At 42.4% G+C, this 13859-nt stretch overlaps 1 protein-coding gene across 1 annotated transcript in view; it reads right to left on the bottom strand.

Moving 5' to 3' along the window:
- Positions 1–13549, bottom strand: part of KDM3B (lysine demethylase 3B) — a 67737-nt gene extending 54188 nt beyond the window's left edge. Inside the window, exon 1 of the mRNA XM_060178689.1 lies at positions 13086–13549. Within this exon, the coding sequence (XP_060034672.1) occupies positions 13086–13280 (195 nt within the window). The 5' untranslated portion in view covers positions 13281–13549. The remainder of the gene's footprint in view (positions 1–13085) is intronic.
- Positions 13550–13859: the final 310 nt, after the last annotated feature.

Raw genomic sequence — 13859 nt, 5'->3', positions numbered from 1 at the left:
TATTGCAGAAACAAACTGAATAAAGATTCAAGTACACAAAAGTATATATTTATGTATGTGCATGTATAGATAATACTTTTTAAAATATTTTATTTATTCCCTTTTGTTACCCTTGTTTTTTTATTGTTGTAGTTATTATTGTTGTTGTTGTTGCTGTCTTTGTTGTTGGATAGGACAGAGAGAAATGGAGAGAGGAGGGGAAGACAGAGGGGGAGAGAAAGACACCTGCAGACCTGCTTCACCGCCTGTGAAGTGACTCCCCTGCAGATGAGGAGCTGGGGGCTCTAACCAGGATCCTTATGGTCCTTGCACTTCGTGCCACGTGCGCTTAACCCATTGTGCCACCGCCTGACTCTCAATACTTTTTTTTTTTTTTAACCAGAGTACTGCTCAGCTCTAGTTTATGGTAGTTGGAGGACTGAACTTGAAACTTCAGAGCCTCAGGCATGAAAGACTTGTGCATAGCCATTTTGCTAACTCTCCTGCTCTAAGTACTGCTTTTTAGGAGCCATAGAATCACAAAGATCTAGACTTTCACCCCAGCTTTCCAGTCTCTTAAAGCAGTGTCACCTCACTGCTTTATCTATAAATAGAGACACTAAGTACTAGTTCAAAGGATTGTCTCTAGGAGTTAAGTGAATTTTAAAAAGATTTATTTATTTAAGAGAGAACAAAGACAATTACTCTGGTACATAAAATGCTGAGATAGAACTGGGGACTCCATGCTTGAGAGCGTAAATTCCTACACACTGGGCCACCTCTTAGGCCACTAAAAAAGTAATTAGCAGACTCCTGATAAACATTCCATAGGTACATGATCTGGGAGGTGGCGCAGTGGATAAAGTGTTGCACTCTCAAGCATGAGGTCCTGAATTCAGTCCCTGGCAGCACATGTGCCAGAGTGATGTCTGGTTCTTTCGCTCCTCTCTCATGAATGAATAAAATGTTTAAAATATATAATAATTTACACAAAGATGCCTCCTTCATAAGATCACTCCTGGAAATTATCCTAGCAAATAACACAGAACAGACTTTATTCACAAAAATGCTTGTCACAGAATTATTGATAAAACAATTTCAATATTCAGTGAAAGGGAAACTAAATTATTCAATAAAAATTCTAAGATATTTCTTTTTCTTTTTTTTTAATTATTTTTTATATTTATTTTATTTATTCCCTTTTGTTGCCCTTGTTGTTTTATTGTTTTATTATTGTTGTTGTCGTTGTTGGATAGGACAGAGAGAAATGGAGAGAGGAGGGGAAGACAGAGAGATGGAGAGAGAGATAGACACCTGCAGACCTGCTTCACCGCCTGTGAAGCGACTCCCCTGCAGGTGGGGAGCCGGGGTTCGAACCGGGATCCTTATGCTGGTCCTTGAGCTTTGCGCCACCTGCGCTTAGCCCGCTGCACTACAGCCCGACTCCCTTTTTTCTTTTTTTTTAATATTTATTTTTATTTTATTTATTCCCTTTTGTTGCCCTTGTTGTTTTATTGTTGTAGTTATTATTGTTGTCATTGTTGGATAGGACAGAGAGAAATAGAGAGAGGGAGGGGAAGACAGAGAGGAGGAGAGAAAGAGACACCTGCAGACCTGCTTCACCGCCTGTGAAGCGACTCCCCTGCAGGTGGGGAGCCGGAGTTAGAACCGGGATCCTTATGCCGGTCCTTGTGCTTTGCGCCACCTGCGCTTAGCCCGCTGCGCTACAGCCCGACTCCCTCTAAGATATTTCTTACAAAGAGAGTCATTTATTTCTGAAAGCAATACATATAACCTGAAAAAAAATTTCAAACTACTCATTAACAAGTCTTTAGTAGTACAGAAAAACAAATGCTGTACTAAATAAAAATGCAAAATTGAAAATACAATATAAATTTAATTTTTAACAATTTTTTAAAAGATTAGAACATACAGCAGAATGTAAACAAGTTTCTAATAAGTTGCAACATTACTGGGTTTTATTTTTCTTAATATTTTCAAAAATAATTTCTACATTTTGTATAATTGACATGTACTATTTCTGAATCAGAAAAATTAAGTATTTAGTGTGTCTAACGACCCAGATATAAATCACAAAGGCTTATGTCTTGAATTGGGGCCTCAAATTGTATTCCAATAATTCAAGACAAAAATATTAGTAGTGATGGGGCTGGGTGGTGGGGCTTGGTGCCCCTGCTCCTGTTGGCCATTTTTTCCATTTTTGTTGTTGTTGGATAGGACAGAGAAACTGAGAAAGGAGGGGAAGATTGAGAGATTGACACACACACTTCACTGATTGTGAAGCAACCCCCCTGCAGGTAAGGAACCCAGGGCTCAAATCATGGGTCCCTGAGCTTTGTACTATGTGTACTTAACCCAGTGCACTACCTCCCAGCTCCCCCCTGATCCCCGCTTGTAGTGGTATTTTATAAAGTAAAAATTCAAGAATTGAGATTTAACAACCTAATACTGGCTTCTAAATATTCTTTTTTTGTTGTTTTTCTCCCTCTCTAAAACCAGAGCACTGCTCAGCTCTGGCTTATTGTGATTCTGGGGAACTGGACTTTAAGACAGGCCTCAGGCATCAAATCATTTGCATAACCCTTATGCTACCTCCCAACCCAAAATTCCTCTTTTTAAGATAGAATGGTCACAGAGACTATTTATTTTTAAGATTTTACTTATTAATGAGAGATATAAGAGGAGAGAACTAGACATTACTCTGGTACATGTGCTACCTTGTACAAACTCAGGACCTCATGCTTAAGAGCCCAACAGTTTATTTGATATGCAACCTTGTTGACCACACAGAGGGCCTTTTAAAATACAGAAATGCACATATTGGGTGGGGGAGATTATGCAAAGAGAGCCTCATGCCTAAGGCTCCAAGGTCTCTGGGTTCAACCCCTGACACCACTACAAGCCAGACCTGAGCGGTGCTGCTTGGTAATAAATAAAATAAAATAAAATAAAATAAAATAAAATAAAATAAAATAAAATAAAATAAAATAATACAAAGTGGCTCATGAGGTGGTGAAGTGGATAAAGCATTGATTGGACTCTCAAGCATGAGGTCTTGAGTTCAAACCCCGGCAGCACATGTACCGGACTGATGTCTGCTTCTTTCTCTCTCTCCTATCCCTCTCATTAATAAATATTTTTTAAAAAGCTATGTTAACTGTCATCAAAAAAATGCTGGAAAAGTGTGGTCTGAGGGTCCAGGAGTTGGAGCAGTGGATAAAGCATTAGACTCTTAAGCATGAGGTCCTGAGTTTAATCTCCAGAAGCACATGTATCAGAGTGATATCTGGTTCTTTTTCTCTTTCTTTCTCTCTCTCTCTCTCTCTTTCTCCCCTCCTATCTTTCTCATTAATAAAGTCTTTTGGGGGTCAGGTGGTGGCGCAGTGGGTTAAGTGCATGTAGAGCAAAGCACAGGGACCAGAGTAAGGATCCCAGTTCGAGCCCCCGGCTCCCCACCTGCAGGGGAGTCGCTTCACAGGCAGGTCTGCAGGTGTCTTATCTTTCTCTCCCTCTCTCTGTCCTATCCAACAACGAACATCAACAATGGCAATAATAATAACCACAACGAGGCTACAACAAAAGGGGGAAAAATGGCCTCCAGGAGCGGTGGATTCATGGTGCAGGCACCGAGCCCAGCAATAACCCTGGAGGGAAAAAAATAAATAAATAAAGTCTTTTAAAAAAGAAAGAAGAAAATGCTGCAAGAGCAAAGGAAAAAACATTCTAGGGATTCAGAAATGCCTCATATGGAGATAGCAGAACCTAGGAAGAACCAATTTCTTTTCTCTTGAAATCTTTTTTTTTCTTTTTTTTTTAACCAGAGCACTACTCAGCTCTGACTTATGGTGTAGTACAGGGGATTGAACCTACAGCTTCTAAGCCTGGGGCACGAAAGTATATTTGCATAACCATTATGCTTTTTCCCCAGCCCCATATTTCTTTCTATAAGGTCAATGAATGCCTTCATTAAAAGCAAAAGGGAGAACAAAACATCAGACAAAGTGATAAGAAAATGAAGAAGCACTCAATTAGGGCTGCTTGCTGTAAATATCTTTTTGGCAACACTCAATTTTCTTTGAAGATAAGGTCCTTCTTAGCTGTAATTTGGTCTCTTGAGTAGACCAAGAGGAGGCTCTGCACTGATCTCTCAATAAGTATAATAGGTGTATCTCACATTGTAAATTAATAACCTTACATATAATTTACACATCAGTCACCAGAGAGTTCGGTTATTGAGAATCAGTCCCCTAGAGCCAGGTTATCCCTGAAGAGAAAGACACACACACACACACACACACACAGTTTCTCTGCCGGCAAAACTGAAAGAGGTCACACTATGTGTGTCACTACTGAACAAGCAGGCAGGTTTCACCCACCTACATAAGATAAATGACGCTTTGGCACTAAGACAGTGACTTGGGGAGGTCTCAAAAACCACCAATCTGTTAAAGACAGTGGAAAAATGAGAAGCAGCAACAGGTGTAGTATCCCCCAGGCCTATGAAAGGAAACCCACCCCAGCTGTTGAGAAAATTGCTAACAGAAAACACTATGTTACTTACACACCATTGGGGGAGGGGGGCACTAAGGGGAAACTAAATCAACCGAGTAAGTGAGGATAATAACTAGGCAAATGAGTACTAAGAAGGGAAAGAGTCCTTAACAGGTGGGGAGTTAGTGAAGCAATTCTTAGAAAACAAACAGGTAACTAAGAGGAAAGATCTGATTGTTTAGTAAAGAAAGTGGAGACTAGGCAAAACTAAACAGCATTTATGTGACCACTGACGCACAGTCCTGAAATAGAGTGCAAAGAAAAATTAAGATAGAGGTAAAAAAATAAAATAAAACTTAAATTCACACAAATTAAAACAAACTTTGGCCATAATTTGAGACTAATGGAAACAAGGTAATGTATCCTGGACTTACTGTAATTATTATGTTGGAAACAAAGTAGAAAGATATTTTAAAGTCTACCTAACTTGAGACAAAGAGGAAAGTCTGGAGGAAGAGGTAGGAAAAATAAGGATAGGTTTTCACTCTTTGGAAGACTTCCAGATGAGGAAAAATAAAAAAACTAATAATAAAAAAAACCACGATCCTAGCCTGAACAGTGCTACAATTATAACACTATCTCCGATCAAAGGAAAAGAGTATTTTAGGGTAAATCTTTTTGCCAGATGAAAAAAAGACTAAAGGATAAAAAAAAAAAAGGTAACAAGGCAGCTCAACCCCCACCTCATAAGAAGCCTGAATGCTACTGCTTCTTTACCCATCTGTTTGTCCCAGTCTATGAAAACACTAGGCGGGGACTGGGGTTGGGGTTGGGGTTGGGGTTGGGGTTGGGGTTGGGGTTGGGGTTGGGGTGTGTGTGTGTGTGTGTGTGTGTGTGTGTGTGTGTGTGTGTGTGTGTTCCCATGTCCCAGGTTTGAGCCCAGTCCTGAAGGAGGCTTTGGTGCTGTAGTCTCTGTCACTTTCTTTCTTTTTTTTATTTTTTATTTTTTATATTTATTTATTTATTTTCCCTTTTGTTGTCCTTGTTTTTTCTCCTGTTGTAGCTATTATTGTTGTTATTGATATCGTTGTTGTTGGACAGGACAGAGAGAAATGGAGAGAGGAAGGGAAAACAGAGAGGGGGAGAGGAAGAGAGACACCTGCACACATGCTTTAGGGCCTGTGAAGTGACTCCCCTATAGATGGGGAGCCAGGGGATCGAACCGGGATCCTTATACTGGTCCTTGAGCTTTGTGCCACGTGCGCTTAACCCGCTGCGCTACCGCCTGACTTCCTGTCACTTTTTTAAACTTTTTTTTTAATATTTATTTTTTATTTATTCCCTTTTGTTGCCCTTGTTTTATTGTTCTTGTTGCTATTTATGTCGTCGTTGTTGGATAGGACAGAGAGAAATGGAGAGAGGAGGAGAAGACAGAGAGGGGGACAGAAAGACACCTGCAGACCTGCTTCACCGCCTGAGAAGCAACCTCCCTGCAGGTGGGGAGCCAGGGACTTGAACCGGGATCCTTACTCCAGTCCTTGCGCTCTGCGCCACGTGCGCTTAACCCGCTACGCTACCACCCGACTCCCGTCACTTTCTATCTTAACAAGTCATCCTAGTGGTCCAGGAGGTAGCACAGTGGGTAAAGTACAGCATTCGAGAGCATGAGGTCCCAAGTTCAACCCACAGCCACACATGTACCAGAGTTCTTTCTCTGCCTATCATTCTTCATGAATAAATGAATAAAAAATTTTAAAAGGGAGTTGGGCGGTAGCGCTGCAGGTTAAGTGCAAGTAGCAAAAACCGCAAGGACCGGCGTAAGGTTCGAGGTTCGAGTCCCCGGCTCCCCACCTGCAGGGAAGTTGCTTTACAAGAGGTGAAGCAGGTCTATAGGTGTCTGTCTTTACCCCTGTCTTCCCCTCCTCTCTCCATTTCTCTCTCCTATCCAACAACAACGACAACAATAACTACAACAATAAAACAACAAGGGCAACAAAAGGGAATAAATAAATAATAATAAATCTTAAAAAAATTTTTTTAAGGTAGTGCAGTGGGTTAAGCGCATGTGGCGCAAAGCGCAAGAACCAGCGTAAGGATACGAGTTCGAGCCCCCGGCTCCCCATCTGCAGAGGAGTCACTTCACAAGTGGTAAAGCAGGTCTGCAGGTTCTTTCTCTCCCTCTGTCTTCCCCACTTCTCTCCATTTCTCTCTGTCCTATCCAACAACAACGACAACAATAATAACTACAATAAAACATCAAAGGCAACAAAGGGAATAATTTTTTTTAATGAAAAATTTTAAAAGACCAGATAGAGGCATTTCTCTGTATCATTTATAAAAAAAGAGTCATCTTAAAATGCTAAAGATCTGGTGACGGCCCCCTCACCCCCCAAAAAAAAAGTCACCCTGGCCTGGGAGATGTTGCATAAGCTAAAGCAGTAAACCTACAAAGAGGTCCTGAATTTGATTCTTGGTATCCGTTCACATGTGCCAGCAGAGTGATCCTCTGATTTCCTCTATCCTTTCTACCATTAAATAAGTAAATAAATAACAAAAATTTAAGAAAAATAAAAAGCAGCCCAGGGGGATGAAGATAACAAAATAATCAAAATCAAAATTAAAAAAATAATCATTATGCTGTCCAGGAGATGGCGCAGTAGAGCACTGGGTTCTCAAGCCTGAGGTCAATCCTGGCAGCACATATACCAGAGTGATGCCTGGTTCCCTCCCTCCTCCTGTCTTTCTCATTAATAAACAAAATCCTTTGAAAAATAATTATTATTTAGGTGATGCTTCCACTCCTTCAAGTCTTAGATGGAAAAGAGGGCTTAATTAAATTGGTGCTGCCACAACTGGCTACTCAAGAAAAAGTTTGATTTCCCAACTCATATACTATTAAAAAATAATTTAGAGGGGCCAGTGGTGGTGCACCTGATTCAGTGCACACATTTCAGTGTGCAAGGACCCGGGTTCAAATCCCCGGTCCCCACCTGCATGGGAAAAGTTTCACAAGTGGTGAAGCAGGGCTGCAGGTGTCTATCTTTCACCCTCTCTACCTCCCCCTTCCCTCTTGATTTCTGACTGTCTCTATCCAATAAATAAAGATAATAATAAAATAGTAATAATTTAGAGACTAAAATCTAAAGGAAAAATTTTTAATAATTGAAGTTTATAGAAGATATTATATTTATATAAATACAAATATATTATTCTATAAATATCTATATTTATAGAAGAGATTCAGATGGGGAGTCCTCATGCAATTAACCCAGAAATTAGTTATAAAAAAAAAAAAGAAATAAAAAGAAAAGAAAGGGGCTGGGTGGTGGCACACCTGGTTGAGCACACATGTTATAATGCACAAGGACCCAAGGACTGGGATTCAAGCCTCCAGTCCCCACCTACAGGGGAAAGCTTTGCAAGTGGTGAAGCAGTGTTACAAGTGTCTCTCTCCCTTTCTAGCTCCTCTCCTCTCAATTTCTGGCTGTCTCTATTCAATAAATAAATTAAAAAACAATAAAAATTTTTAAAAAGGGGGTGCTATTATCCCTAGTATACATAAAACTTGTACAGTGTGGTAAGACAATTCCAATTTTGTTTCAAAGAGGTAAAAGGCAGTCATAGATATCTCAAAAAAAAGAAATGTAGGGGCTGGGAAGTGACATACCTGGTAGAGTGCATGCATTACAGTGCATAAGGACCTGGGTTCAAACCCTCAGTCCCCACCTACAGAGGGGGAGCAGGTTGGGAAGACAGCATAATGGTTATGCAAAAAGCTTTCATATGGGCAGGGGTAGATAGCATAATGGTTATGCAAATAGACTGTCATGCCTGAGGCTTCGAAGTCCCAGATTCAATCCCCTGCACCATCATAAATCAGAGCTGATCAGTGTTCTGGTAAAAACAAATAAATAAATAAATAAAGCTTTCATACTAGAGGTACTAAAGATAAAGATCCCAGGTTCATGTCCCAGCACCACCACAAACCAGAACTGAGCAGTACTCTGCTGGTATGAAATGCTACAATTGTATAGGAAAACAACCCTGTACTATCTAATAAAATTAAAAATACATATATGCCTTAACTCAACACTACTCTTGGATAGATAAATTTAAAAAATACATATATGGTGGCATAGGGCGGGGGTAGATAACAGTGGTTATACAAAGAGGCTCTCATGCCTGAGACTCCAAAGTCCCAGGTTTAATCCCCCACACCACCATAAACCAGAGCTGAGCCATACTCTGGAAATAAATAAATAAAAATAAATAAATTATGATGGTGTCCTAACAGGTGGCAGTGAAGGTCTGTACTGTCAAACTAAGTTGAGTTTAATCATGAGTGTCATCCCGGCACTTTGGTTTTCTCACTGCCTTCTATGTCTCCTTCCTACTCCCACTAATATAAAGAAAAAAGAAGAAAAAAAAAAAGCTATTTTCATGCTCCAGGTTTCAAGTCCCAGATTCAATCCCCAGAACTGAGTAGTGTTTTGGTTAAAAAATTATAAGGGAGTTGGGCGATAACATTGCGGGTTAAGCGCACATGGCGTGAAGCGCAAGGACCGGTTTAAGGATCCCCGTTCGAGCCCCCGCTCCCCACCTGCAGGGGGTCGCTTCACAGGGGAGGAAGCAGGTCTGCAGGTGTCTTTCTCTCCCCCTCTCTGTCTTCCCCTCCTCTCTCCATTTCTCTCTGTCCTATCCAACAACGATGACAAGAATAACTACAACAATAAAACAAGAGCAAGAAAATAAATATTTGGGAATCGAGCGGTAGCGCAGCGGGTTATGGGCACGTAGCGCGAAGAGCAAGGACCGGCATAACGATCCCAGTTGGAGCCCCTGGTTCCCCACCTGCAGGGGAGTTGCTTCACAGGCAGTGAAGCAGGTGTGCAGGTGTCTGTCTTCCTCTCCTCTCTCTGTCTTCCCCATCTCTCTCCATTTCTCTCTCTCCTAACAACGATGACATCAGTAACAACAATGATAATAACTACAACAAAGGGAACAAATAAATATTTTTTAAAAATTATAAGGGCAGGGCAGATAGCATAATGGTTATGCAAAAAGACTCTCAAGCCTGAGGTTCCGATATTCCAGATTCAATCCTTCACACCACCATAGGCCAGAGTTTTGGTTTTTTTTAAACTTTTTTAAATTAATTTTATTTTTGAGAGAGATGCAGAGAGAGACACACACACAGAGAGAAACACCAGAGCACTGCTCAGCTCTGGCTTATGGTAGTGTGGGGGATTGAACCTGGGACTTAAGAGCCTCAGGCATGAGGTCTGTTTGCATAACCATTATGCTGTCCCACCGCCCAAGGCCAGAGTTGAGTAATGAGTACTCTGGTAAAATAAATAAATTATAATAATAAATACAAAAAATAAAAATTTAAAATAACACATATTCTTATTTTTATAATACTTATTTATTAATAAGAAAGATAGGAGGAGAGAGAGAACCAAACCAGACCTCACTCTGGTACATGTGCTGCTGGGAATAGAACTCAGGATCTCATGCTTGAGAGTTCAATGCCTTATCTACTGTGCCATCTCCAGGACCACAATGATAAATATTTTTCAAAAGAAATAAATTAGTAGGTAAAGACATTGTATATGAATATTAACCAGTTTTGCTTGTAGGACACAAAAATAGATAGGACAAAAATAGGACAAAAACAGATAGGGCACAAAAATAGAAGCTAGAAATAAGTGCATAAGAATTCATTAATCCTGTGACAATTTTTTTAAATTGGGGGACTAATGGTTTACAGTAAATACTGTTTTTGATACATGTGTAAAACTTCTCAATTTTCTGCAAGACACTCTCATCTCCAGCCTAGGTCCTCCTCCACCATCATGCACCAGGATATGAAAGATTCCCCTGGGGAAAAAAAAAAAAAAAAAAAAGATCCCCCTACTCCCCCCAGTCCTTTACTTTGGTGCAATACACCATATAACAAAAAATGTTAACATGAAGGGCTTATTCTGAAATACAAATAATTATTCCACGAGAAGGAAAAAAACGCTGTTTTCCTACTTCATCTAAAATTTTTAGTAATTGTCAGCATAGCTCTGATGCTGAAGTTGTCCAACTATCAAATTCTTATCAACAAAACTCAAAGTCAACAGGATTCTGAGCTTCCTTTTTTCATATTTTATCTTCAAGCAGGATATGATTTTGGTATTTTCCAAAAGGACTCATAGAGGTCAGACTTCTGAATCAAAATTTATTTAGAAAGAGAATATTAATGGTACTCAAAATCAAGAAATATTTTCAATCATTTCAAAAAACCCATTCATTCAACCCTCAATTACTCATCCTTAACAGGGGGCGCCCTGCTATGCATTACTCAAAGCCAAGCATGCCTGAAAACATCTTAAACATAACTGAATGAAAATCTGCCCAATCACAGGCCAGCTGCTTGCAAACTCCACCCTTGAGTACAGGAAGAACACTTTTGATTGGAAGACAGTTGTGTTTACTACGGTGTGTGGTGCAAATTGGAAAGGTCCACATGCCCAAGGTCCAAAGGAAACTCTCTTTAATGAAAAGGAAAACTAACGGCAAGTTCTGATCCTATACTAATTATAATCACTAACAGATCCTGAACACAGCACTAGCAATTACTGAGCAATTTTGCAAGCTGGTGAAAAATTCTAATGGTTCTGAGTTCTGTTTTGGCTGTTTTCTCATCTATGTCCCTTGATAAACAAGACTTGCATTTATGTATTCTCAAAACCCAAATCTGTCTTCATACAGCTCCACACAGTTCAACACAGTTGTTGCTTTAATTTACAAGAATCATTACAACTTTTTATTTGGCTTGAGAAAACAATTCTATAAGCCCAGTGGTAAAATTACCCAGTATTTAAGTAGGTACCCAACATCTCAGTGCATTTCAAAAGCCTCTATCCATAGGGAGCCTAGCAAACAAGAAAGTAAAAGGGTAGCCATTTCAGATGCAGAGCTCATTAGCAATTCATCTGATGGTGGAGAACAACTAGAATATAATATTCTGACTGGAAAGAGAAGGCAAACTATAACTTTGGTTAAATATATATGCCTGTAATGGTGAACTTCAAGTATGTTTTGCATTCAAGGGGGGGGGGTAACATGTTATATCTGAAAAGGATGACTCCCCAAGCCAACCTAGAAAGTAATCTTCTAAAGAAAGCACACAGGAATTTAAATCCAAATCCCCTTCTTAATCATCCTCAAGCCCTCTTACATTTCTGATACCTTTTTACAAAACTGACGACCTCCAACCCAAGTCTTACAAATGTCCAAGCAGCCTTTTCTTACAGAGACCATGGACAAAGATCAAAGCAAGTAAACAAATAGAAAAATTCATTGCAATTCATTAAGGCAGCCACAAGTGAAACGACCCATAAATGGGTGAATGAGGATGCCTAACACACCGGATCAATAGGAAGTAAATTGGACAACTGAAACCTACACTATATCAAATATCACAAAACGCGTTCCCCTTTACAGCGAAAATATAAAATATCTGTAGAAGTAAACTCATTAAGAAACTTTACTTTCTGTCTTCGGATCTTACTACAAGCCAAAAGAATTCCCCTATTTTTCACAGCCTTATCTCGACAGAGTAGGCTGGGTCACTACCAGAATGAGGAACTAAAGAGGTTTGCCAATGCTGAAAAACAGTATTTTGCAGTCCCATTAACAAAATTAGCACACCATAGTCCCAAATGCTGTTAGTTTTAATCACAAAAACACCGAAGCAGTCAAGCCCTAACTCAAAGTTTCAAAACAAAAGCTGAATTAGGACAAGAAAGAAAGAAATGGAAGAAAGGAGAAAGAAAGAAAGAAAGAAAGAAAGAAAGAAAGAAAGAAAGAAAGAGAGAGAGAGAGAGAAAGAGAGAAAGGAAGAAAGGAAAATGCAGATAGACGTCTACACACTAACTAGCAGCCCCCTTCGGCTATTAAGGCCCATCTCAAAACTTAGCAAACACCAGTCACAACTGCAGCTCCTGTCACCCAGAAGCGCAAAGCTGGCCTTTCTGGAAACGCCAGGCCGAGGCTGGTTCAGACGAGGAAGTAACAAACAGATTAAAAAAAAAAAAAAAAAAAAAAAAGCCCCAGCAGCTCCTACAGCAGCCTCTGTGCCTCCACAATTGCCCACATTCCCGCCCCACTCGGGGCTGCGGGAAGAAGGGGACAGGGCGCAGGTCAGCCGGGAAGGCTGGGGAATGCAGATCCCGTCTTCAAGGGGACACTCGCCGAACTCTGTGGGGTCCGGGGGCCCGGGGTTCGAAGCCGGTCCTCGGAAGGCGGGGGCTGGGGGCGGCGAGAAAGGGGTCGCCGAGGAGGCGGGGCTTGGCGGGTGGAGGCTGAAGCTCTCGCCGCCCTGGCCGCCCCCCCCCGGGAGAAACCGGGGCGCACACCCCGACGCGGAAGCCATGTCGTCCCGAGCTTGGGGTGCTCAGGAGCCGACGGGGGGCGCTGAAGAGATCTGGGGGGCGCGGAACTGGGTCACCCCCGCCCTACCGCCCACTCACAAAGGCCCCCGGGGAGACCGCCCGCAGGCCCCGCAGCCCCGGCCTCGAGTGCCCGCCTCGGCCGCCACTCACCGCTAGGTCCTGGGGCACCGCCCCGCTCATGGCCCGCACCGTGCCGGCCCGCCAGGCCCGAGTGCGCAGCGCAGGCCCCGGATCTCCGCCCGTTGCCGCCGCTGCCGCGGGAACCGAGGCCGAAGCCGAGGCCGCGCTGTCCGCGAACAGAAGCAGAAGCCGCTTGCCCACCGGGGAGGCCGCCGCGTCCGCCATCGCCAGGGTCGACCGGACCCGCGCTCCCGCCCGCCGCCTCCCACCACCTCCGCTGCCGAGCGCCCGATCCGCCCGCAAGGCCTCCCTCCGCACCACCCGCGGCCGCGGTTCCCCCCCACCCCCCCAACAGCCACCACCAACCACCGGTGCGGCGCAGCGCCCCCCGTGGCTGGGAGCGGAGCCACAGCTCGGGTTCCTCACAGCGCCCCCCGCGCACTGGAGCGGGGCAGCAGCTCCAGGCCCCTCGTAGTGCTCCGCCCCAACCTCCCTGTGGCCTGCAGTGCCCCCTGAGGCAGGGAGGGGAATTGCAGTTTCAGCTGGGGTGGGGAAGTAGGCGGGTCCTTCAGACCCCCCTAAGGAACCATCCTGATCCCAATCTTCCTTATGAGGGTGTCTCATGCGAGGATTTAGCTTACTCTCTCCCGACACCAAAGATTTTTACTGAGGTGGGAAGTTGAGATGGATGTTTTTTAAGTTATATCCCCCAATCCTATGGATCTGCTGTCCTGAAGTTATACTTTAAACAAAAATTTATACATTTAAACATTCCTCCTGTTGGCTTCATTCTTCTCATTGTTC

The sequence above is a fragment of the Erinaceus europaeus genome, chromosome 2, assembly GCF_950295315.1.
Source record: "Erinaceus europaeus chromosome 2, mEriEur2.1, whole genome shotgun sequence".
Taxonomy (NCBI): Eukaryota; Metazoa; Chordata; class Mammalia; order Eulipotyphla; family Erinaceidae; genus Erinaceus; species Erinaceus europaeus.
The sequence above is the reverse complement of the archived record's forward strand: the minus strand, read 5'-3'. Positions and strand labels throughout refer to the sequence as shown.